Genomic DNA, 27,330 nt, shown 5'->3' with positions numbered 1-27,330 from the left:
GCCATCAGTTGACTACCCGCTTGTGGCTAGCCGCTAGCCGCAGCTAATGCGAGTCATTGAATGTACCTCTTGGCTATGTTAGCACTAATCAGCCGGAGACGTGTCTGCGTTCACTTTACCTGGCTTGTTAGCTTAGCTCGTTGACTAGCTTATTAGCCAGCTAATGAATTAGCCTTTCGAGCAGGACGCCCAGCTGTGCTAATGATGCTGACGGGAACCACGATGTTAATGCTTGCCAAATTTATTAAACCGACATGCACCGATGCCTCTGCTCCACACACGCCCCTCCTCTTTGCCCATTTTTGTATTAGCTGGGAGTCAGGCACTGCCAAGATGGCGACGGCAAAGCAGCTCACTCGCATAAGCTTCAAAACCACTCTTCAGAAACCTCTGAGTGACGTCATGGAGGCCGCGTCCATCTTTATTTTCAGTCTGTGGTTTGCAGGCAAGGTCTAATCAGCCAAATTAAACAGTCACCTGTGTGGGTGTCTGTGACTGTTAAACACTCACTTCAGGTCTCATTGACAACGTCAGTTATAATGACAGATCCTTCTACATTTCTCAGCACCAAATTGTTTATTTTACTTTGAGGACTTTTGCATCCAGGGTGATTTAAAATTCAAAGGCTTTAGAGGAAACAAATCTGCAAAAACATTTTGAGCTGTGTGCAACGTGCACCAGACGTAGTTAATAAGACGCAGGCAGATGATTTTTAAAACACTTGTCCATTTATTAATCAAAATGACAAACAGGAGACACAATCAACAGAATCAACATTCAGACTGTGACAAACACAGAGGTTTCTGTAAAGTGCCAAACAAGAAAAAAGCCTCACTGGTAATATACTGTATATATACACACACACATACGTACACACATACACAAACACCACATAGAAAACTAGATTTTTAACACACACAAAAAAAAATTAGAAACCATATAAAAACAAGTCTATACCAAGTAGATTCTGCTCTAAAATGATTTTGGCCACTGACGGGCCTCGTGAGTGTTTCCTGTTTAAAAGAAAAGAGGCGTTTGATCAGTAGTTCATCTCTGGCTTTCCTCTGAGAAACCAAAGTAACGAGTGCTCGTACACACTGTGCAATTTTCATCAGTAAAAACCATTAAACCCCCCAAGCACCCACCCACCACCCCCGATCATCTAATACATTCTACTGCCGCTCAGAAACGAGAGGTTTCCGATGAAGGCACACGACAGGAAGGACCTCTCCCGATGACGCTTTGTACGGCGCCACCTAGATGTCATTTATACAAAAATCAGTCCACAGTATTATTATTAGCGTCCGACTGTCCACCAGTGGAAAGTCTGTTCTCACCGGGGAGATAAATCAGAAACCATGATTTGTGTTCCAGTTGTTTAAAGTTTGGTAACACTCGATGCGAATAAAAACGCATCTTTTTCCTCGAAAATGTTGGACTAAGTGCATTTGACTAAGTCACGGCTCTGTCCTGTGACCTCGCTCTGAGCTAGAAGAGCTCTGAGGTCAACGTCTCAACATGATTTGTTCTTTAAAAGTAACGGCTGAACATGTTAACGAAGGTGGAAATGTAAACATTGTGCAAGTTTTAGTGTTATTCGGGTACATGGAGCTAAACTCGCTCTCAAAAAAAAAAAAAAACCCAACAACAAAACTGTTAATTCATCACAGACAAAACAAACAGAACTTGACATCTTTGACCCTTTTGGATTTAAAATAAAAAACTATTAAATAATACACAAAAATCAACAAACAAAAACAAGTTTTGTGGAAGCTTTTTCATGAGGATTAATTAGTGACGACATTTATTGGCTTGAAGAGTCTGAGCTCCGGTGTGAAGTGCTGGTTTGTGATGAGACGCCGTGTCACCGGTCTGCTGCTCCCACTCCGCCCAGTTACGTCTTCTGCCGCCTCCTACTGTTCATCTCAAAATAAGCGTCCTCACTCTTGCTCTTGCATTGTGGGGGCTTCTTGCCGACGGCGGACTGGGTTTTAACAGCTTTGACGTTGGGGCTGGATCTCTGAGGGGCCAGGGCTGGTCCTGGAGCTGGTTCAGGTTTTAGACTTGACTTCCCGTTGCTGGGGTTGCTCGTGGTCGTGGCTGCTTGTTTCCGCCCCACAGTCTGAACTGTGGCTGGTGCTTTCTGATTGGCTTTGCCTGCGGGAGAGGGGCCCGTGTTGCCCCCCGGGACCCGCCCGGGGACAGCAGCGGTACCTCGTGGAGGGGCGGCGGCCTTGGTCGGGGCCGGGCCCTTGGCTTTGGCTGTGGCCTCTTTGCCTTTTGGCAGGGAGCAGGCAGGTTTTGGCAGCACTGGGGAGGCTGTCCGGGAGCTGGGGGTGGGGGGTCTGGACTGTGGTGTTGGGGGCGCTGCAGCCCGTGTGGCTGCCCGCACTCGCCTGGCTGCCTCTAGACGGAGGCGCGAGGCTGGGGAGCCGGGGCGGCGCTGTGCAAGGCGGGAGCGCTGGCTGGAGCCCGATGGGGGCCGGGCATCTTTAGGGGTGGGTGCCCGTACTGGTGCAGTGACGGGGCGAGGCACAGTAGCGGTGGGAGAGGTGCAGGGGCTGGAGGGTTTGGGGCATTTGGAGGACGGCTCGGGGCAGACGGGGCTTCTGGGCTGAGAGGCGGCTCCGCGTGGTGACGGCCTGAGCTTCAGTTTGGAGGCGGGGTTTGGATCTGATGGAGCTACTGATGGTGTCAGAGCTCTGTGGTGGACCTGCGCTCCCTGCCCCCCCGGGCTGGGAGACAGTTTGGAGGAGCTTCCCACAGGTGTGGAGGGCAAAGAGGAGGAACCTTTGGTTGTGACGGGCAGGGGCAGCTGGGTGGGCTTCCTGGGGGAGGAGGGTGTCATCTGGAGGTTCTTCTTGGGTGCTGCGGCAGCACCTTTCCTGGGCAGCGTGGGCGTGCAGGCAGGGGAGGCGGCGTGGGACCGGACCATCTGACCCGCGGCCGCCACGGCCGTCTGCTTACAGGCTGAGCCAGAGACGGAGGAGGACGACGACGTGGAGGAGGAGGAAGAGGATGAGGAGGAGATGAGGTTGTTGACAGCGGCCAGGGGGTCCATGTCAGGAGGAGGAGGTGGAGCCGCATTGCCATGGTGACCTCCTAGGCCGGGGGGGCCTTTCTGAAAGGCCAGGATCTTCTGCTCCAGAGTGGTGAACTGCAGCACCCGCAGAGGGTCGTATTTCATCAGGAAACCACGCAGCGTGTCCCAGCCCCCGCCCACACGCACCATCACGTGTTTACCATGCAGCATCTGAGGAGGGAAAAGAATCATTTGAGACATATTCCTTTAAATTCCCAAAATATTCTCCTCAGAACTTTAAATGAGTCTGTCCTGAGGCTTGGACGCTGGACCGTACAGTAATTAAGATGTAATCACCTAACGCAATCCGCTGCTATTGGATAACAAGCTTACATGTGTCCAATCACAACCAGCTCTCTCTCTGTCTCACACACACACACACACACACACACACACACACACACACACACACACACACACACACACACACAGGCAGCAGCCTGTGTTGTCAGTGTATATCCTACTACACAGCGCTTGCGTCACAGATATTGTCCCTCGAGTTTGAATAAAAGGCGGCTCAGTGCAATTTCTCTTGCAGTTACCAAATACTGGGATTTGTGTTTCTTCTGACACCCACAGGGAAATTCCTCTTCAGCTGGGTACTGTCAGCAGCGAGGTCAAAGGTCAGAGTAAACCACAGAATAGCTGACTTTGTTCCACTGTACCTCCCTGCTGCTCAAGGCCGTTCCATCCATTTACTCATTTCCAAGCTTCAACCTCTTTTTACCATCTTTCTTTATCTGAGGTCTCTGATTTCTGACTCTTTGCTATAGATGTTAGTGGAAAGTGTTTCTCTCTCTCTGTGTGTGTGTGTGTGTGTGTGTGTGTGTGTTCAGATCTCTCACCCGAATAAAGATGGTCTTGTCTCCCAGCCTGTAGCGTCCCTCAGACAGGTACTCAATGGAGACTCTGTTGGAGCAGTTGCAGGGCGGGTCGTCCATGCCGTGCTCCTGCAGAGGACAATAGAGAAGCATGAGTCCACCATATCGGACGTCCTCTTTGGCAGCAATAATGACTGTGTTTATGAACACGTGACATTTATCTGTCAGTCTATTTAGCACACAAGCATTTTACAGTAATAATAATGACCAATAATTATAATAATACTGATTCAGTGTCACTTCAGACGGCTGGAAAACAACAGATATTGACAGCATTTGCTATAAGCTGCTTATTTGCTGCTTCAGTGTATGAGGGCAAATACATTTGTGAATGAATCCAAACTGCCTTCCACTTGAATGAGCAGTTATTTTTAGCCCTGCCGTCTCCTCTGGGAATAAAACTCCCCACAGAGTGAGAGGCTCCTTTTACCCAGTGAACTGGACGAGGGAACAACACCGCCACCCTCGACACGAATCACAGCGTCCATCAGTGACGGTGTAGAGAGAAGAGACGGTGCATTTACACCGATATGCGAACACAAAGTTCTGCACTTATGGGCGTATGACGACACATATCTGTATCCCGGAGGTCACGTGTAACAGCGAGTCGCCGTGCACTGGCAGAGCGTCACGTGGTCAGCTGTGATCAAGTACCCCGCGGGGCGCCAAGTGAAGCGGCAAGAACCGCTGCCTGCCGCCATCTTGGCTCGGCTTCAAGTGGGTCACACATGCATCACCTATGTGATGCGAACGTGACCAGCTGCAGCCTTTACATCAGCGGGAGGCACACGAGACTGCATATGAATTTATCAACTGCCTCTGTGTGTGTGTGTGTGTGTGTGTTGTGTGTGTGTGTGTGTGTGTGTGTGTGTGTGTGTGTGTGTGGCACCATCATCTACACTGAGGTTAGACAGCTCATCAATACGACAGGTGTCTTGGGGGCAGTAACATCACCATTTTTGTGCCGCACTTCCTGCCTCCAAGTGGAAGGTTTCATGTTCTGTCAGGTTAAATGGAGGTAAAAAAATAACTCTGTGGAGCTCGTTTCCTGTTCACATGTTCACATGCCAGTCAGTCAGAACTCACTCCGGGCTGGTAGAGGCCGCCATGCTGGCAGCACACACTGAAGGTCTTGACGGCCGGAGGCGGCTCCTCCGTCATCAGCAGCGTCTCCTCCAGCTCGATCTCCTTCTCCAGCTTCACCAGCACGGGAGGCTCCACGCCGTACCTGAGACACACCGCGTTGACATGAGCACATTTGGCAAATGACGGTCGTTTAAAACAGTATTAAAAACCCCACGTCTGTGCTGGAAGACTTACTTAGAGACGATGCGGCCGATCTCCAGCAGACACAGACAAACCTGCCGAGGTTCCTTGTGCAGCACTGAGGCAGAAAACAGATCGTTATTAGATAAAAACCATCTGCCACGCCTGCTCTTTACACTGCTACAAAACAAACCCACGTGCTACATTTGAAAACGTGACATTGCGATGTGCACATGAGATAAAGTTAATTACTCCCTGTGGGGATGTTGGGTGACTCATGCAGAACATGAGAGAGGTTTGGAGTGGAGAGATGAATATATATTAAAGAATAGGAGAGTGTGTGTGTGTGTGTGTGTGTGTGTGTGTGTGTGTGTGTATGTGTGTGTGTGTGTGTCTGTTCATGCTGTTCCCAGGCTCGGGATCAGCAGCAGACGTGGGATTTTCTTTCCAAATCGCCCCGATCTGTTTTTCTGGAGAGTCATTAGTTGTAATGAAGTGATCCCCCATGCAGAGTACTCAGGGTGATTGCTCTCCACAACAAATCCTATTAAACCATTAAGATGTGAGGCTTAAACCACAGATTTGGCTGTTATTAGAGCTCACAGCTGAGGTCTGGTCTGACCCCCCCCCTCACTCCTCGTTATCATCATCAATATGAAGCTCTACGTTGTGGAGCTGCAGCTCATGGGTCAGTGTTCTGTACAGACCTGCAGATAAATGAGCTTGGTTTTGCACAGGACTGCAGTTGTCCTGGTTTGTTTGACCTCTTTTTGTCCCCCAGTGAATTTTTTCAGGCTCAGTAAAGTCATAAAAGCTTGAGAGGATTGTTTCCAGTAGGTGCACGTCTCAGGGATTCACTGTTGTGACAGTGGCCAAGCACCTGCAGGAAAACTCATCATGATGCCGTTTCCATACTTTTCCTGAAAGAAAATATCTGAGGTTTGACTGAGGTGACGTTCTTTGATAATGTTTCTGCTCGACTGGAAAAAACAGACCTTGAAGCTTTGAGTCCTTGAACTTTGTAGCAGTTGCTGCCTCAATTTCTGGGAATTTTTATCCGGTTATTAAAAAAGGTCAGATTTAGTGAGACAGAAGTTCAAACTTCAGACGGCTGCAGTTTGAGCTGCTGTAGAGTAACAGCAGAGGGAAAAAGGCCATTTGAAAGACTGATGTGTAAATGTAGATTGTCTTGCTTACCGAGGCCCTCAGACTCAAACAGGTAGGTCTCCTCCACGCCAATGAGCCGACACCAGGACAGGAAGTTGGCCGTGTTGTCGCGGGCGAAGAAGGAACCCGGGGAGGCGTCGCGCTTACACGCAACCTTCTTAGTTGGGAACAGCTGTGGGGAGAAATTAACTCATCATGAACCTCAGTTAGTTTTTTTACACACAGCACATAGTGAATTTATATCATTAACTTGTGCAGCGGGCAGGAAAGTCATTTATGCTGCAGGTTATCACTGTCGCTAGCTGCCATGTCTCCATGCATGGAGACATGGAGACATGTTAGCTACCTAGTTAGCTGAGATTTGTTCTGGAAATGTGAGTGAGTTCTGCAAACGCATTCCTTTCTAAACAGTCTTAGCAACATGTTTCCTATCATCCCTCTTCTGCACAGGCATCCTCCATTACAGATGTGAACCTCGTATTTAATCCTGGCAGAGGAACATCAGCTCAGAACAACAGGAAATTAAAGTAAATGCACATGGTGTGATAATACTTCACTACAATACCCAGATATCCTGTAGGTTATGCCAATAAACAGAGCCTGGTCACGCTGAGTACCCAACCCAGCCATGTGTAACAAAGTGCATCAGAGATTCGGCAGAAATCTGTCCACTGTGACCTGCAGAGCTCCTCCCCCCACCCCCCACCCCCGTGTGCCAGCATGAAAGCCAAGTGTCCGAGCTGTTTTCATCTGTGCCGTCTGACTCACCTTGCCGAGTGCGGAGGGGCAGCTCTCGGCGATCTTGGTCTGCAACACACCAATAAGCTGGCAGAGCTTCACGCCGTTATTCAGCTCCTCCATGAAAAACTCTGCTCTCACCTCCACCCCTGGACACAGAGAATAAAGAGTTTTATCTTCCAACTCCATCATCTGCAAATGCACTTTATAAGAGCTGGGATTTGAGCTGCTTGATTTGACTTTTCCTAGATTAAAACCACATCTCCAGTATAAAATAAATACAATTAAAGCACAGATAATTGACTTTATAGGCTGTTTTTATTATTCTACTTTGTCTTTTGTTGCAGGACTTAACAAAAAGTCTCCTCTACAAACTCCTCCAGGACTTGTGGCGCTCCCACGACCCCTTATTGTAAATCACCGCCCTAGGAAACTCAACAAAAGGCCACTGAGTCTGACTTACTTCACGCTGGGAACAAATTCCACAACGGCCATAACGCTAAGTGACTAAGATTACTCCACAAAACTTTATTTTCCACATGACAACGGACGAGCCCAGAGGCCTGAAACTTTATCCGCTGCACGCCACCTGTTTCTGGACTGACTGCCACATCACTCAAACTGTTAAAAAGTTGCAAAATGTGGGATGCAGGTCATCATGGTCACGGTGCCAATAACTCATGAAGAGTGTTCAGTACCTGTCCACATTCCTCATGAGGAAAACTGAACGTCCGTCTCTAAAAAACGGTTTCACAAATCAACAATAGAGTCAGTTTCCAGTCAGCTTCAATTTCCTCACTGCTCCATTGTGTCGTAGGGACAATAGCCGTCAGTATAAAAGGCAGAGACGGTCGAAATGAGGGATTTGGTTCCACTCCTGTTTATGCGCTTCACTAAGGACCAGTTGGAAATAGCAGAATCCAAATCCAATTACATGGCAGACCCATGTCAATTGTGCTTTGGTATTTTCCTGGCCTCAAGGGGGAAACTGTTACATGCAACTGTCCAGTGTTGATTTATTTACATGTGCGCAGGTTTGGACACATGTAACTCTGCTGTACATGTCCATTCTTCCTGCCTCGGCCTAGTTCTTTACAGCCAAACAAGAGTGATGTTCAATGTACCTGAGAAAGTGTCATTAAAGTTAAACCATGTGAGCCTGCAGCTGTCAGAGGAGACAACAAAAAAGACCCAAAATAAGACAAATCGATCTCCGCTGGTACTTACCCAGCATGCCTGTGAGCCAGATGGCCAGATCCTCCTGCATGGGCACCAGGGTGGCCTCGTGTCGCACTGCCAGCCACTGGTCATACTGGAAGACGTCTGCGAGGCCGGGGCCGTGGCGCTGTGCTAACGGGCTGCGAGGGCTCCTGGGGCTCAGCAAGGGGGCGTCAAACTTCTCGCCAAACCACACCTGGGGGGGGGGGGGTAATTAAATGTCAGATTCCCATCCAAGTGAAAGAGCTGAACACAGAAACAGATTCATTAATAAACAAAACAGAAACAAGGACAAGTTCCAGAGAGAGAAGCAGCAAACAGCCAAGAACTCTGAGGATAATACAATTAATACGGTCTACATCATCTCCGTGTATGACCGAGGTTTAGAAACACACACAGAAAGCCAGACTGCTGTGGCTGCCCACTTATTGAGACATCTGCCTAATCTGATCTGAGATCTGTTCCCTCATTAAATCATGGTTTTAACACGGCAATCTTTAAAGGAATAAGTCATCATTAGCCGTCTTGTCAGAGAGAGAGGAGAAGATTGATACCACGCTCATGGCTATATGCTAGCTAGCCTGGCTAGAAAGTCACTGGGCCCAGAAACAGCCAGGTTCATATCAGCAACAGTGCGTGCAGACAAACAGAGTTAATCAATGAGCTGTAGAGGTGTCGGTGGGTGAATGCTGTTACTTTTGGACAGAGCGCGAGCACCTGTTAGCTCCTGTTTTCAGTCTTTTTGTGAAGCTAAGCTAACCAGCTGCTAGCTCTGGTCATACAGACGAGTGATAAAGGTGTTGGGCCACAAGTCTCTGGACTCTACTACAGGGATGAACCATTCTTCCTAAAAAGATTTGGTGTTTTGATGATGGTGGTGGAGAGCGTTGTCCATCACATAATGCTCCATCCGTTTCTCAGGTTTTTCCTTTAAATCTGTCACCGTATACAACAGCCTTAAAGCTTTAGAATATCATGTTGGAAATGTAGTGTTTCTCTAACTGTCTGGGCGACAGTCACAGAACACTGTCACTACTCACGTAGCTTCTCCAGTTTACAGGTTATGTTTTACGATTTAGGTCAAAAATGATCAGCGTGACATTTGAAAGGAAATGTGGATGAAGCTAACAATTAGCCAGCCATGGGATTGTGCTAAATATCACCAGTTACCAGTCTATTAACTATCAAACATGGACAACGGACAAGATCATGGATCGGTGGCTTAAGACAGGGTTAATTAAAACAAAATCAACTGAAAGGTGTAATGACTTTATGGTTGATAAATAAACTCTGCAGCTGCAGTTCTTCACCACAAGCTGGCCACAATACTACTGAAGTAGTAGCGCTGTTGGTTTTGGGGATGTTCAGGGAGGTGGGTTGTCAAGATGTCTGAAAAAAAAGTGTTGAGAAACACTGGTCTATATATTTAACAGACAGATAAGACGGCAGTATGATCTCCCTCTCAGCAAGAAAGCTAATTTCCCAAAATGTTGAACTATTCCTTTAAAACTTATATAATCCCGGCACCTGCTTTTATTGTCTTATTAGAGGTTTTAGCCACATTTCCAGTGCTGATTATTACAGCATTGTTCGATTGTGGGACTCTCATTCAGAGTTATATCAAGTGTTAAATTCTTCCTGTTTGAGGGCTTTCATTTGCTTTTGTTATTCCAACAAGTAAAAAAAAATAAAAAATCTTATCACTTCAGTGAGGCGTTGCGAGATAAAGCTGGACACGTCCACAGCACATCTGTGAAAACACACACCTACATAATGTTTCTTGGAAGCGCAAACCGATGGACTGCTTTTACCCCTGAATATAGGTTCAGCAGTTTGTCCACAGCCCGCTCTCTGCAAGCCAGCCCTGCAGCATTATCATACTCTATTTCCCCTTCAGTGTAGCACTGTGGGAACATGACAGGAAGTTGTGTGACCCGTCCATGCAGAGAGGAAGCGCCGGGGATGCCGTCATACCACACTTAACTACAGCACACACTGCACACCCCCGACTCTGCCAGGTATCGACTGTGGTTTACTGGGTTTCAAAACCACACACACACACACACACACACAACCTCTTCTTTACCTCATTTATTTACCACCCACAGCCACTGTTGCGTTTTCTTTAGCTTCAAATCCAAAGAAAACAGAGTCAGTTGGACACTGTTGCACTTGACTGATTAAATGGGTGTTACAGTCAGTCCGCGGCTCAGTGCCTGGAGGGAGCGGCTGATCCTGGCTCTCAACAATGATGTCCCATCATATCCATCTCCACTGTCCTACACTCTCTCCCACTCCCCCCTCTCTCTCATACCTCAGTCTTTTACTATCACAGTTCAAGTCAAGTCTTTGGTTTAGCCTAAAAAAACAAAAAAGAAAAAAAAAAGAGAATAATGGACCAATCTACTTATGTCAGACATTTTAATCTGAATTTAAAGGAACCCAAGCTGTTGGCTAAATAAAGTTTCTATTCCTCAAAAAAAATGTAAATAACTCATTCACAAAATGGCCATGTTGTTTTATTTTGAATTTTTTAATTGTCCACACACACACACACACACACACCAGGAGAGGGGGCAATCTAGAAAAAAAAGCAGCAGATGTGCTCTCTGACAACTTGTCCAGACATTACATAACTCACTCCTGCATGACCCTCCTCCCCCGTCTAGTTTGTGAACATCCGGCGAAGACGCAGCCTTTAATCTTTGTGTCTATCACATGTCATCGAGCAATAACAGGACACCATGGTTAAGGGGTTACGTGGGTGAAACAAGGCCGAGTCTTGTTGAGGCCTCCAGTTCGTCGTGTTAGTTCTGCATACAAACTCCTGGCAGGGTCAAGAGACGGGCCGTTACGCAGTAATGCATTTCTGCTGATGGTGTGAGCTGACCCAGTAACAGTGGTTACAATACTTTAACTGTGTGTGTGCACTTGGCTGGTGTGATATAGCTGTAATAAAGGTCCATATCTTCCTCTTCTTCTGTGTTTTATTTGAAGTGTTGATCCATAAGAAGAGAGGAGGCTCTGAGCCTCTCTTCTGATTGGCTGACTGTTTTCTGAGTGATTGAATAAAAATATAGCAGATTTCAGGTAAACACTCAGAGAAACCAAATCCTGCCAGGTTGGATGGTGGGACCAGATGGGCGGGGCTGTGGACGTGACAGAGCGGTGACTGCTTTGTTGTGACATCACAAAGTTACAGAAGTCCTGATGGTTGGTTTTAGACTCAGTTTGCATTTCTCAGCATCTATCATTAGATGGCATTAAACGTCATCATTAGGGCTTTTTTCACTTTTGTAAAGCTCCCTTCACAACCAGCAGTACTTAACTAGTTAACTAGTCCTTGTGATAAGTAAACTTCATTTCACGTGTGAAATTAGTGGAATGCCCCTTAAAAGTTCAACTTCAGGCAACTTTGACATATTTTCATGACTTAATAAAGTCATTGTTGGGTGAGACCAGCGGGCGTTAACAACCTATGTTCAGTTCAGAGTCAGGATTATTTAAGATAAACAGAAAGCTTGTGCTACAGAAAATGGACCAGACTCAGTGAATAGCTCCCTAAGCTTAACATGTCCTATGATAACTATTAATTTAGCTATACAGACTAATGAGCAGTGATAACTAACATGTCTTTGGAGACGTCAAAATGGACGTCATCGCTTTGGGAAGGTTTTTTCAGTCTCACACTCGAGCCCATCACATGTGAGACTGATGAACAAACACACACACAAACACCTGATGTTTTCAAGTGAAAAGGTTGCCTCACATCAAAAGAGATGAGCCGACCACACACACACACACATATGTGTGTGTGTTACATAACACGGGTCAGAAGGGTGGGCAGCCTGCAGCGCTCTGATGCTTCACAACAACATATGTGTGCGTTTCCTCGACATCACGCTAATTAGAAAATAAAGCATCGCAGTGTAGCGTTTTCAGGTTACGTAAAGGAAAGTGTACCGATTAGACAAGACGACTGAACAGAGAGGATAATCCAACCCACACACCATCACCTGACTGAATACAGGTTCATTGCGAACATTCAGGTCTTAAATCAGACTAATGTTGTAAACTGAAATGTGCACTGGACTCAGTATAGCGGCCCTCCTCAGTTAATCTGTCTTTTCTTACACCACCTCTGTCCTTATTGGCTGCAGGAATGTGGATTGGTAATCCAGCAGAGGAATGCAACCTACTGAGATGTTAAAGCACTTTGAGCCTGTGAGTTACCGTTTACGCTTTAGGAGTTTATCCGATGCTCTTAACCCAAGCCACTTATAGGCCCTGAAACAATGGTCAATAGCAGGAAGGTCAAAGGGAAATGTGGGACGGACCAATATATATATACCAGAAATGATCATGCATATCATTCATTTATATTTTTTCCTTGAAATCAACATCTCTTCCTCATGACTATGATGTTCCCTGCTTACATTAAGACTCTTATTATATGAGCTTTTCTCATGACATTATTACAAAGCCTAATTTTCACAATACATGTCAATGACTCATGTACATGAAGCCTGTAAACAACAACAAGTCTAACACATGAACGAACTTTCAGCTACAACTCAAACTATAAGTAAAGTAATGTTTCCCATCTTTGAAATGACTTTGGCCATCACAGATTTTAAACCTTCCCATGGTCTGGCTGCTGACCTTTGACCCTTTAGGATCCTAACTAAACACAGCTGTATAGTTTGGCCAGGCTCTTTTCAAATACTAAAAGAGCTAGATATTTTTAACGCTGAGAAAACAGCGTAGCTTTGGTGTAATGAGGAGTGCACTGATGTACGTCTAAATCCAGATCTGTGTGATTAGTAATGTCTCCTGTGGTTCTTCTACTGTCGTTTTGTAGGATGTGCTCTTTTATGTCTGTTTAGCCATGACGGCCATCTCTGCTCATGTTAACTACACAGTTCTTCTTCTCTTCAGTACAAATAAAACATTTTTTAAAAAACCTACCGACAGATTAAACTTGTATCTGTGCAACCCTTATAACTCCGCTTTTTCTTTTTGCTTTCTATATTTAAACTCTCTGCGGATATCACAAAAAAAAACACTTCTGAAATATGTTCCGACAAGGTTAATATAGAACCTAGACCTGTTTTAAACAACACGTTTATACAGTATGGGACCTTTAATAGATGTGCACATATGCTACTTATACTTCCATGAGTGCATACATTTTCAACCCGGCTGAACAGAGCAGTCAGAGTGCGACCAGTTATCAATGTGACTGTGCTCTACATGGGCAGTGAAGCTCTGAGCTGAGCTTTGGACGGAGCTGCAGTGTCACAGTCTCTGCAGCATCACTACAGTCTGATGTGGATCAATATCCTCACAGGGGGGGCTTTGATAACACGCAACACCATTCATGTATGCTCTAAAAATAAACATGAATTAATGGAACATGTCCACACCGTCATGAGCAAATGTGAGACGTGTTTACAGAGCTGCTAATTAGGAAATGACCACCTTTGGTAATGAATGGGGAACTGCATTTAAAACATAAATTAAAATAAAAATAAACTACTCTTACCCATGTTTTAGACAAGGCTGCATTAAGTAAAGACACTGCCTCATATAAAGCAATCTAAATACAGTCAAACCTTCTCATTAACACAATCTTTAGATTTAATCTGATGCATCTGAAGCGACAGCATCCAAACCACAGTCCATCAACAGCTCCATGGAGACTCTTCACAGCCTCGTCAACACCATCGCCGTCAGTCTGACAGGTTTCCTGCCACATGTTATGTGCACAGCCCTGAGATACATATTTTGCATATCCGCGGTCCAAGACGGGCGGATGGAGAGAGGGAGAGGGAGAAAGAGAGAGAGAGAGAGCCAGGACTTTCCAGACCAGATGACAGAGAAAACCCCGTCTCACTGAGGCGCTGTGACAAAATCTGTAACACGATACGTTTGTTATTTTGGATTTTGGTGATGGCCGACACTTCGTTGCTAGGAGGGGTCGGGGGGGGAAAAAAAGTGCTGCACATTCCACCCACTCCCCTTCAAAAATGTGCGGAGGAAGTCCTCGGGGTCCGAGCAGCAGGAACGTCAGACACGCAGAACAACAACAAGACGGCGTGATGTAACACAGGTGGGCTCGTCACAGCTGCTGAGAGATGACAGATGTCTGCAGCTCTTTGTTTAATGTGAGGAACTTCTTCCTCAGTTCGCTGCATGGACACTAAGAGTAGTGGTGAGCGGCCTACAGAGGGCGCTACAATGAGGACTCGAGTCAGGTTCAGACCAACTTTGTAAAGACATCTGCTGCACATGCTTAAAATATTACATGTGGACAAACAGCTCAATTCAATTTGCAAACTAATCAATAATCAATCAAAGTCATTGATGGAGGCTGGATCAGGATCGCCATTCAACAATATCTGCAAACCAAACGCTGACACAACGATATCTCCAATCTGAAGGAATACATTTCCTCTTTGACCAACCGAAGTGCACCTCATCCTCATCCTCATCCTGTCTAGAGGGCGAGGAGCTTACCTGGATGCCAGTCTGGACGGCCATGACAGCGATGGCAGATTCACTTCTTCATTCTGAGGAGAGATGAGACAGAGAGACGGGGTGAGATCATGTGCTCGTGTTCAGACAGAGGATGAATCAGGAAGTCCAGCCGTGTTTCTGAAAACCTCATATCAAGATGTACAAGGTATCTGATTATGCAAAAGGCTACTCGGGGCAGGTTTTAGATAGTTCGACATTGTGGGAAACTCAATCTCGTGCCTGAGTCTTTTGGAAGGCATTTAGCTTAGCTTAGCATAAAGATTTGAAGTAGAGGGGGAGACAAGCTTTAACCATTTCTTGGCAAACAACAGCTGGGACCTGAAGTCTTGTCATCGCCTTGGAGATGCCAGACATTATTTATAAAGCACATCTCATTAAAAATTAACCTCAGTGTCTCTTTTAATTTAGTGCAAATACACAGAGTCTCACACCTGCAGCTGGACGTCCTGATCTAAAACCTCTATCACAATAAGCTGTCACATTTATCTTACATAACAATTAATACAACAATCATTTTCTGAAACATCAGGATATTTTCTTTCTCATACTTGCTGACTTCTGATTTATTTGTCCTGATTATTTACATTCAACTTATTACTTTGTTTTTTTCCCCATTGCAGTGGGGTGTATGTTTTAAATATTGCTGGTTAATAACCTGGATCCCTTGTGAGGTTGCCTATAATATGTGTGTATAGTGCCTTCCGACCAATCTTAAATGCTAGAGGAGAGAGAATTCAGAAAATTTATTGATTGGAAACTGCAATAAATTTAATTGAGGTTAGTAACAGATTTATAACAGTTTTAATTCAATTGGAGCCAAAACGCTTCATTAATTTATGAATTTGGCAACTGAAAAAAAAATGATAAAGTAAAGTAGTTTTTAAGGTGTTAAGACATTTTTCATATTTTCTCATCTGTATCTTTGGGTTTTATTTGTTAAGACAAAACAAGCTGTTTAAACAAAAACTTCAGCTCTACACGATTATAATTTTCTGACATTTCACTGATTTATCAATAAAATAATTGGCAGATTAATCAATAAAATAATTACAAGTTGTAAGCCAAAATGAATCACATTCACTCTACACTCCTGCCTCCTGAGGAACCCCTGTGAATGAGCTGCAGGCGTTACTGACATTAAGCCTCATTCAGTTCACACCCAGATTATCTCATCACGTCCATTCAGTCTTTTAAACTCATTTCAGACACGTGGCTCTTCTATTTTAAAAATCTACATCTACATGTCGTCCATTACTGTCACACTGCATCCACTACAGAACGCCTCAGAAAAGTCAAACACCACGGTTCTTCTTATAAAATCCCTGTGTCATGAGCGTGTCATCAAATTTATATACATACATACATACATACATATAGCTGTTATGAAGCGGTAATGGAGGAACATTAAAGTGACTGTTAAACAGGATGTAAGCTGCAAACACTCAGGATGCTGAGAACGGCCCTCTGGGTATAAAAAAAAACAAAAAAAAAACAGCGAGGCTGTTGTTTTTACTGGATGCACAGTGAGTTTTAGTGGATCAGACTTTTTCACAAGGAAGTGATGCGGTTGGACTGAGTGCTCCTCGCTGCCCTTTCCCACACAGGATGTGAAGGATTACCCCGGACGCTCCACTGTCCCTGAGGGTGTGTGTTTGACAAAGAGAGGCAGTGGGTGGGGGGAGAAAGCAATCACAGACGCGTAGATCCTAATAACACTGATAATTTGGTCAACACAGCTGAGGCAATAGTTCTCCACCAACAACCACCCCCCTCCTCCATCCTCCTCGGACACAAACACCACCTCATATAAAGCTGAAAGTGGGTTCGCGAAACTTCTACGCTGCTGTATTTATATGTTCTGGCATTTTCCACTGATGTCATCAGCCACAGAGTGATGAAACTGATCGTCAAATTGCATCCTTATCTGAAAGTGCCTCCGCAACCAGAGACGCCAACAACCACATCCTCAGTCGCACATCAAAAAGGGGACCGCCGGAGAGCGCCCTGTCCAGTCATCCGACACCAAGTCCGCAGCTCAGAGGAGAGAAGGTGGTCAGCGGGCCGAGGATGGGACGGGACAGGAAGGATGACACCACAGGACGACTTACCTCAGAAACCCAGTACGGTACAGAGCGAGGAAACTGCACCGAAACTACTCCGGTCAGCCTCAAAAGCTCATCCTCATCAACGGTAAACTCCACGCTACGCTCAGCGCTGTGCAGCCGGAGCGGCTCCTGCCTCCGTGGTTTTCACGAGTGAGCTGGGAGGGAGAGGCAGCGAGAGAATGACAGGGTGGGAGGGAGGGAGGATGGATGGATGGGAGGAGGAGGTGCAAGAGGAGAGCCCTGACTAATGAAGTGGCTACGCTTCGCTAAGCTCCGGCCGGCCTCCCCCCCCCCGCTTCCCCCCCCAAACAATCCTGTCACGGCGGGACCCTCACAAAGCCTCCATTGTTTTGTTAGCTTGCCACCCTCCCCAACTCTCTCACTCACACACACAACACACACAACACACACACTCCTTCTCATCTCCAAACCAGAAAACAAACCAGGAACTCCCCAACCAGGATGTAATGAAATGGAATGAGATGGGATAGAGGCGATGAGGTGGTGGGGGTGGTGGTGGGGTTGTTACCTCCTCTTCCTTTTCATCCCCCACCTCCCTCCTGCTCCTCCAAGCAGAACACTCCCAGAGGAACACTCGGCACAAAGTTTGGGGGGGAGGAAGAGGGAAAACAATGAGTGTTGCTGTGTTTCAGACTTGACCCTGGCGTCCACGTGGAAAGTGGTTCAACAAATTTACCCTGAGGAGCTAAAGTCCAAGTGACAAACAAACAAAACACAGGACGTCATACTGGCCAATCAGATGCCCAGATGTTGTTTTCCACAGCTGTTTCAACCAACCCTGTTCAAACAAGGAAAGTAGTCTCTTTGTTACATCCATGCTCCATCCTGAGAGTACGTTACCATAATTAGAGAATGTAAGATATAAAATAAAGTGTTGGGAGGAATCAATTCATGCAACTAAACTGAAAACAGAGTAGTGAGAAGTAAAACCCTGAAATCATCACTGTACTCTTGTCTGCAAACCCTTCCATCGTTGTTACACCTTAAAACATAAAAACCACTCAAATTGAGAATCCCTTGTGGTGATGAATATTTATTTTTAGAAGTAATCAGACGTAAATTTCTAGAGAATTTTGACAGATGATGGAAATAACACAGACTGATGGAGAATTGTGAAATACCAGCACTTAAAAGCTTGAATTGTGGCATCTGGACCGAGTCCGGGAGGTCAGTGAACTCTTTTAAAGTATTGTTTGGAAATGTCCTGAAGGCTGCGAAGCTGAATGACCAGAACCATTCACAGAATGACGACATTTAGGATTTTCAAAAGAGGGGAACAATCCCGGACGGCTCTGCTTCTTTCGGTGAGGGAGAGGTCACTCTCTACAACACAGGACAAAAGGGCGAATCTTTGGCTCTGGACTCCAGTTGTGTGCATCTGGGGCTCCCGGCCGAGCCTGAGAGCACGACTCCCTACAGAGACCAAAGGCACCCACGCACACAGTCAAATGTCAGGCGAGAGAATCGAAGCCAAAAGCAAGGAGGCGAAGACAAAACGTGTTTTATGGCGGCGGTGGACGCTGGAAAGAGCACGGCTCGACACCGTGACACTGAGCACTACCACGCAAATTCCCGATGGGTCGCAGGGAGGGGGAAAAAAAACATCCGACAATGCTGCCACTCTTCTGCCATCCATCTGTACCACGCCTGTTCCTCCATCACCTCCCTGCTGCTGACAGTCAACAGGATTTCCATCCAGTTTTTGAGACCATGCTCTTAGACTTTTTTGTGGCTAAATATGCAGCTGGGCCTCTTACCTTACACCGCTGATGTCAAGCTCATGACAGGCTCTACTTGATAGGAACAATGTTATTTTTGGCATTTCCGCAAACGCCCCCGTTCACCGAGCAGCGTGGGAATTCACAACTTTCCAAGAATCCAGATACTCCGTTAAGATCGCTCAAACATCAGCTTTTGTTCAGGTGCACATCCGAGCCGTTCCTATATTTCTAAAGCCACATCGGGATTAACTGAGTAAATGAGACACAGAAACCTGGTACATAAAAGGCCGTGGTCGTGTGTGGGCTGACGAACCTGTATTTCCTGTTGTGGGTGATATATAAGCCTTGTTTTGGGTTTAATCCCCTCAGGAGAACTGCTGCTTCCAGACTGAATGGACTCGACCACTTTAAGTATTAACCTTAGATGGCTTTTCCAACGTTACATTTAAAAGGAGCATTGCCGCCTAACATGTATACGCAGTTTCCGACATTGCAGAACGTCGGCCTCACACCGAAACAACTTTTCAAGCGATTTCACTGCAACAGAAAAAAAATTCCAATGTCAGAATAAAATCAGAGTCTTGCTGGAGTTGTGGTGCGCTTTCTTTTTTTTGTCTTGACGTTCTGATCAAATCAAACATGTTGAATAGTCTCCTCAGTTTTTAGTCTTGGTTCGTGCAGACAGTGACGTTCAATGACGCTTTCTCCAGCAGCAAACAGGAAGCAGCAAACTGAGCTGACAGTGAGCATGGAGGCAACTCCAGGGACGAGCAAGAATGTGATTGGTTTGGTTTGAGGCCGGCATTTAATACATAAGGGAGGCAAAGAAAATAATTTCAAAATAAAACAGGAAATCATAAATATAAAGTCCAAACAGTCATTTTAGGTGCAGATCATGACAACTATGGTGTTGAGTTACTAACTGATGACGACGACGACAGAGCAAAAAAGTTTTTCTTCCTGTAAATTTCCACCATGAGCATGATGGGAAATAATCTCAAAGGAATCTATTCACATTGTCTTTAGATGTGAGACGGCGTCAGATTTTAGTCTTTTCAGTCCTCTGACGTGTGGTCGGTATACAGTGTGATATTCTGATTTTACACTGATTGTGATTGTGTTTATTTTTAAAGCCAGTGTGGTGTTTGACATGCATCTACGTGCAGGTAAGGAAAGTCATGAGAGAGATACATTTTTTTAAAACACATCTTTAACTCTAAATTTACAAATGAACTTATCTGAAGGGACGTATCAATATAAACAAACTGTGACAACACATTTAGCTCATTAAGACGCCTTCCTTCTCCTTATAGCGCTCAACACACAATCCACTTCCTGCCAGGAAGAGGTGCCGAGTAAATTAGTGGAACTGCCTTTTTGCCAGTACAAACGAGCACTATAATAGACTTCAGCTCTATTAAAGGAAAGGGATCTAGTCCGAACTTCCCTGTAGCCTGGACTTAACATAGATGCTGTGTGTGTGTGTGTGTGTGTGTGTGTGCGTGCGTGTGTGTGTGTGTGTGTGTGTGTGTGCGTGTGTTTCATGAGGGTGGGGGTGAGACATCTGTCTGCATGTTCCCCATGCAGGTCGCCTCTCTCTAGTGGCAGCCCGTAATCATTTAAGAGGATCAGCGCTATTCCAGACAGCAGAGCACATCCACCTCCACAACACGGCGTCATCACAACACAACCACACGTGGTGCGCGCATGCAGCCCGCGGCGCTCTGGCACTGCATGCACGCACCCGTGCATAAGTGCAAACAAGCAACGAGAACGCATTACGTAATGAGTTAAAAGTAGAAGGTTCAGGCGGCGATGTCCTTTTGATTTTTCCACTATATGGCATCGTATGTGACGGGGGAATAAAAATAGGGTCAACATGAAAAAATAAAAAAAGGTCAGCCACTTGCTGAGACCTCCATGGGTCTGTTTTTTGTGGAGGAACAAAGAATTGAATTCCCTGAAGATAGCACAACTGGAGCACATGTGGCGTATAGTCATATGGAAAAATATTTCAACTACACAAATTTCTCAGTAACTCTTTTACCTGAAAGTTCTTTTTTTTTTTTTTTTTAAGTACTGAATAGTTTTCAGCTTCCATTACTCAGTCAAACAACTTAAAAAAAAAAAAAAAAAGGTAAATTTCAACTTCTCTCTCACTCGGACTGTGAATGGAGAAAATGTCTAAAAATGCCATTAACCGTGCCGTCTCACCTCCTCTATATTTTCACCTTAATGCTTCTCAATCACGATTCTGCTGGACTAAATCTCAAAAGAGAAGTTTTTGATGTATGAAAGAGTGAGGCTCCATTTTTAGGCTTGTAATTCAATAACTTGAGCAGACAGAAACGGATGAGTGTTTGTGTGTGTGTGTGTGTGTGTGTGTGTGTGTCTCTGCCATGTGAAGAGGCTGTGGGCCAGTGAACCTCCTGTGGTCTTCCAGTCCAAAGGGGTTCTGCTGGACCCAGCCTCCCCCCGGGGAATACTAACTCCTCCTCTATTAAACTTCTTCCTGCTGAGCCCTTTGTGTCTGGACTTAATTACCCTGTCGGAGGAGCGTTTCATTTAGAGCCCGGCCTCCCCCTTTTCATTTTACAGATGGGGCCCGGCTGCACTGTGCCGAGAGGGAAAACCATTCAGTGGCGCAGAATAAAAAAGTCAATATACACCAGCGGCCTGTGAACCTGACATCTTTGAGACAACTTTCTAAAGCAAGTCGCTCATGTGGGTTTGTATGAGTTTACTCATCGTGGTTTTCCTTGGGATAAGACCACCCCTCTTTCAAGCAGGATTAAAACATGTTCTTGGCCTCCATCCTCTCGTCCTTGTTGGGAGTGGTCTTTCCTCAGAGGTGAGACGGTGTCACTAAAGCCCATCTTAAAGGCTTGAATGAGCAGGAGCCACCTGCCAATCCCTTTTTGATTTGTTGACGCTAATCCACCGCTCACTACAAGCCACCAGGTCGGCTCCGGGATCTTAAAGCCCCTCAGTGCTGACTCTGGATCAGGCTTCCTGCCCAGCTTTCCATAACGTTGACGAAGAGAGGGACAGACGCGAGCTGATTCCAGGTCAGTAAAGAGGGAGCATCGGTGTACAAGCGCACCGCCTCACGAGATCGTCCTTGGAGTGGAGCCGTCCCACAAACAGAACATACAATCAGCCGTGTATTTACTTTTATTTATTTATGTTGGGTGCACAGACTTTCCTTTGTTAAAACTTCTCCATCCAAATGTTATAGCCTCACAGAGTGCGTCAAACTTTGCCCCCACATTGTCTTTGTATTGGAATTTAGATGAAACACGATGTGATAACATGTTTATTCCAGTAACTCATAAAGCAAACAGTTGTCATTGGTTGTCTCTCTGACTACATCCACCCCGAGATGTTTTCATTATAAAACTAATACGATCTCCGTATCAGAAATAATCTCCGTCCATAATATCACGCCTGAAAACACATATCACATGACACCACACCGAACATGCACGCGCTGGTGTAAAAAAGGAAGCAGTTTGTCGAGTCTGCAGTTGGTTAGTTGAAATACTACAAATGAGGAACAGCAAAGACAGTTGTAGTAATAAAAGGCATAATGTAACTGCACAACAGCTGCTAGCAAACGCAACAAGGTCAGTGACACTTGTAATTCATCATCCATGTTGCTTTCACTACTGGTAGTCGAGGCTGATGAGACCCGACGAGGAGGCGACAGCACAACCCCAGAGTTTTAAAAGTAGTGTGGATGTAGCCTCAGAAAAAACATGGTGGAACATCAAACTTCAGGGTTTGTCATTCACTATGAGCCTAACTGAGCGCAACTTCCAAGCTGACTTGACAAAGCGACTAGAGCTCCAGAGAGAAATGTAAAACTACACCGAGATGGTTTTTGGATCTTAAAACCACAAACATACGATATCTTCTTATGGATCAACACTTCAAATAAAACACAGGAGGAGTGTAAAATATGGAGCTTTAAAGGCCTGAAACAGCAAAAGAAGACACCCCATCCTCCTGTGGCATTTTCTAACCACACCAAGTTGAACTGTTTGGAAAGACAGGGATGAATGGGCTCTGTGATGTGGTCATGTGACTCATCACATGAACTGTGTTGTTTGAAACAAGCAGGTCTTGCCTTTAGAGTTTACTGAGTCCCAGTAACCTACATTTAGAAATCTTTCTTCCTCAGAACATCGACTGACTGAGAACATCACGACATTGGAGCTGCAGCCAAACTGCAGCAGGCCACTTCTCTAATGGTGATCCATCACGGCACCAGTCTCAACCACGAAGCCTGACCCATCGCTTTGAACAAATATTTCCCTTTTTATTTTCACAGTCATCCTCCTCCTCGTCAGCCTCCTTCTCTCGACATGATGTCAGCACTCAGTTGGCTGAGTCAGTCAGCAGTGACCGACACACAGGCATCCTTTAAGCTGCAGCAGGCCTGGCAGGATGCCCACTCTGAGCTGTTTTCTGCTGACCTCACACACACACACACACACACACACACACACACACACACACACACACACACACACACACACACACACACACACACACACACACACACACACACACACACACACACACACACACGGTTCGAAGGCCAACTGACTGCAATGACATCACTGCTACAGGCTGGCCGTTTTTTTTAAATACCTGAACTTGACCGTTGATCTTTCCTCAGCTGTTATTCAAACAGATTTGTAACTGCTGCTCATCTCATAACGAACAGAGGAGAATCACATCATGCGTTCATTAAATTAATGAAGTGAGACGTGAAAACTGTTGACAGAAACCAGCAGAAACCAACGGCTGCAGAAACCTTTTGATTTCAAACGTGACATCCCTCTGGCCGCCGGGGCGTCTTAATGAATGTCTACGACTGAAAACTGTCCCGTGTCGCACCAAATAATTTGTGGACTGCCAGTTGAACAAGCCGAACTGAAGCACACAACATCCAAACACGCTGCCCCAGTGTTGCCATGTAACAGGTTTTATCAGGGTCAGCTCAGATAAGCCTGTGTAGCCCAAACAGCCACTTTGCCCCTTCCCAGCTCTTCACAGAGGGTGAGGTCAAGGAGAGAGGTGAGGGGTCATCGAGCTTGGTCTAATTAGTCACGTTTCTTTGTCACATAATAACCCTGGTTAGTGTGTGTGTGTGTGTGTGTGTGTGTGCATGTGTGTGTATGTGATGGGGAGAAGGGGTAGGGATTTAAAAACCGGGGCACCTTTCACCTTAATCTCCCTCACCAGTGCTAAGACATGCTGGGAGAAACGTGGGCTCCTTTAGATCCTCAGTGACACTAAAAGGAAAACAGAACTGTGCTGACAGGATGTGACAATATCAGTGAATGAAAACAAGACATATAATAAACAAAAACAGATATTTGTTATCAGCCTCCATATGAGGATTTTAGCTCTACAGTGTTTGAATGAATAGGAAAAAACACTGATTATTCAGTCATTTCTCACATCTTGGATCGGTTTGAAAATTGAATTTATAGTTTGGAGTGTGAGTTTGGACAAAACTGATATGTTTTTATTTATAAATGCTTACATCTATTCTGTATATGACTGGTTCCTCAGATTACAGTTGTAAAATTGGTGACATCTTTGTGACAGTTTATTCTATATTTTAGAACTAGAACTTTAACCGTACTCATACAGAAAAAAAACTTCATTGACAAATCTCACTAATCCAAACCACCATGTATGAATAGCACATGACATCAACTCCACTGTGAATATTTACAGCATCTACATGCGTCTAACCACAGAATAACAGCTTCCCTTTACACACACACACACTTACCCCTGACCCCCCCCCCCCTCCAATTCTCCTCCTCCTGTAAGCTGTACCCTAAATAAATGAGGGGTAATCCACGCTTTCATTATCATCTCCATTGTGTCCACACACGCAGCACTGCAGCCCATATGTCCCCATGTGCATTTTTAACTCATTAAGCCCTCTTTGTCTCATCTGGTGTGTGTGTGTGTGTGTGTGTGTGTGTGTGTGTGTGTGTGTGTGTGGTGTGTGTGTGTGTGTGTGTGTGTGTGTGTTTGTGTGTGTAACTTCTTTCCAGGCCCAGAATGTGCGGCCTGATGCCAGAGATCAAGCAGATGGTAATTATGAAGATGGTTAAAATTACGGATGCCACTTCATTAAGAGCTGTGCAGTGACAGCTTCGTCTCAAACACAGTCATGTACCGTATCGTCAGTGATTTGGTGACGGATCGTTGTAAAGGTCTAAACCACAGCGACGCTGCGATGACACCTTTAGTTTGTTTTCTTTGGTCTGAACCATAGTGGAAAACTTCGTAAACAAGCAGTCACTTGTTGATTCACCATCTGTCTCTTTTTAATCCTTAAACTATGTATTTTGATTCTCCAGTTTTTGCCACACATGTAATCTTTTGGTGCGCAATCACACTGAGATCGCAAACAAGTGTACAATGTGGTCCGGTCAGAGACAACATAAAAGTTGCTGAGGGAGTTTTTAAACAATTTTAAAGATCATTTCATTTTAAAACATTATTTTTTTTTTTTTTCACCAAAACTGTACTGCTGTGTAATACCTTTGTGGCCAACCAGTGGGCTGCGTCCCACAGGTTGGGAACCACTGGTTTGGAGAGTTTGACAACCATTTAATTAATTGCTTTTGGCCACTAGGGGGCAGCACAATACGCTGCAAACACGACATCAACATTTATGAGGTTAAGATGGCAAACGTCACCAATGACGATGATGATAATCTGGATTTATCACTTTCCAGATCACATGGAGTCATTTTTTCCCCATTCTTCATATAAAAATATTGATTAGTGCAGCTCTAAATTCTCACATTTACCAATCGGTTCAGTCTCAGATGCATCATAGACTGAAATGTCTTGACAAGTCTTGACTTGTGACTTTCTGAGATGAAAGTCCAGACTGACAGGATTTTATTTGGGCAAATAAGAAGAACAACAGCAGGAACAGAACTGTTCTTTGCTGCAGCACCACTCCACGATTAAGACAAATAAGAGAGGAGTAACTTGGCACAAGAAGCACATTAACCTGATCACTGAATGACACTTGATACAATTCAATGTCCCAATGACCTGAGCAGGTGAAGCTAGCGAGGTGAGTGTACACCCATCAGCTAATACATACATGTGAGACAACACAGTGTTATTTTGGTTCAGCTGTAGCGTAGCAATGAACAGCATGTGAGGATGAATAATAATGATACGTCTGCTCTCATTCATATTCTTCCTCTTTTCCTATTCTTAACTCATGAGTTATAGTTACATCACAGTCTGTGTAATGGAGGAAGGTGAAAAAATTAAGTCAAGCCATAATCACAAATAGTTTGATTCCAGACCTCTGAATCACTACTTATGTAGGATGAATGAAGCTCAAGCTAGAGAAGAGATCTTGTTGTTGCGATAGCAAAAATAAACATCACCATGAACTCATCAGCAGCGTCTGAAGTGCAGAGTGTCGATGGTTTTTCCCTCTGTGCAGGAAACACCTGCTGAACCTTTACTCCATCTCTTTTCCTCCAACAGGAAACCAGGAACATCCCATGTACAAGACTTCACATTAATGTCTCCCTCCTGATTGTTCTGACACCGTAGGTGCAGCAGCAGGAAAGTGTGTGTGTGTGTGTGTGTGTGTGTGTGTGTGTGTGTGTTATGATCACAGGAGAGGGAGTTGCACCTCCAACCTAACCTGCTCTTCCTAATGAAGTCATCACAAACACAACACTCACTTTATCCCATCATCAGCTGCTGCACCCTCACATTACAACACTTCAGCAGACACCATCCCCGGGGTCATACATGCACCAGTAAACTGCTGATCCTCTTACCTATTTCATTCTCACCTGCCAATCAGCTGTAAACATGCATGCACACACCACACCAGGAGCTGTTGTTTCACACTCAATACAAGCACGCACAGACCTGTCAAAGTCAATTAACCAGCCATTATGTAACAGTGAAATGTGTCAGGGATGTAAACTGGTTTAAACTGCACCCTTTAAACTTGGTACGGCTCATGTCAAGGGAAAGTTTTTTTTAACAACTTAGTACAATAATTAAAAAAAAAAAAAAAAAAAAACAGCTTTTAGGTAAAAGTGAACGGCGATGAATACAAGCTTTACGTTTGAGGAAAAAAACTAAAAATATCATGTAAGTTAATATTTAACTTTCTTTTTTAACTCCTGGCATCTTACCGAGACTTTTTCTATGTATTTCATGTACCTTTCTATTTAACAACAACAACAACAAAAAAAACACATAGGACTTCAGTTAGCCTATTTTATGTGTTTTCTACTGAACCAGCTTCCACGCGGCTCCCTCATGGATTTTGGGGAGAAACCGGAGGAAACCTCCGCACGAGCGGAAAAACTTTCGAATAAACTCTCCCCGTTAATCCCCGATCTGAGACAAAGACTGATAATTATATAGTATAATTAAAGTGTCAGACTCACCGGGAACACTGGAGGGATGAGAGTCTTCAGGCACAAACTCCGGGCAGCTTGTTGTGTTAGTTTTTTCCTGGAGGAAATCTTCTGAGTTACTGGTTTTCTTCTGTTGGGACCGGA

At 45.1% G+C, this 27,330-nt stretch overlaps 1 protein-coding gene across 2 annotated transcripts; it reads right to left on the bottom strand.

The window, feature by feature from the left end:
• Nucleotides 1-709: 709 nt before the first annotated feature.
• gas2l3 (growth arrest-specific 2 like 3) lies at nt 710-27,330 on the bottom strand. 2 transcript variants are annotated; one of them, XM_056367992.1, is made up of 9 exons: nt 27,217-27,330; nt 14,872-14,924; nt 8,362-8,548; nt 7,165-7,283; nt 6,427-6,568; nt 5,284-5,347; nt 5,050-5,191; nt 3,928-4,032; nt 710-3,253 (listed from the first exon to the last, which is right to left on the bottom strand). In XM_056367992.1, the coding sequence occupies exons 2-9, from the start codon at nt 14,893-14,895 to the stop codon at nt 1,895-1,897; spliced, it is 2,142 nt and encodes a 713-aa protein (XP_056223967.1). In that variant the 5' UTR covers nt 14,896-14,924; nt 27,217-27,330; the 3' UTR covers nt 710-1,894. The 2 variants fall into 2 exon arrangements, with proteins under 2 accessions (XP_056223967.1, XP_056223966.1); XM_056367991.1 differs by lacking the exon at nt 27,217-27,330 and adding an exon at nt 17,001-17,162.

Source organism: Seriola aureovittata, chromosome 22, assembly GCF_021018895.1.
Source record: "Seriola aureovittata isolate HTS-2021-v1 ecotype China chromosome 22, ASM2101889v1, whole genome shotgun sequence".
NCBI classification, from domain to species: domain Eukaryota; kingdom Metazoa; phylum Chordata; class Actinopteri; order Carangiformes; family Carangidae; genus Seriola; species Seriola aureovittata.
This window is presented reverse-complemented; position numbering and strand designations above follow the sequence as displayed.

Bases quoted from the DNA above. Each gene is read 5' to 3' on its own strand.
- gas2l3 (XM_056367992.1), bottom strand. From the start codon at position 14,895: ATGGCCGTCCAGACTGGCATCCAG. The intron at 8,549-14,871 runs GTAAGCTCCTCG...CCCCCCCCCCAG, and splicing joins CCGTCCAGACTGGCATCCAG to GTGTGGTTTGGCGAGAAGTT. The intron at 7,284-8,361 runs GTAAGTACCAGC...CTCTGTGTCCAG, and splicing joins CTGGCTCACAGGCATGCTGG to GGGTGGAGGTGAGAGCAGAG.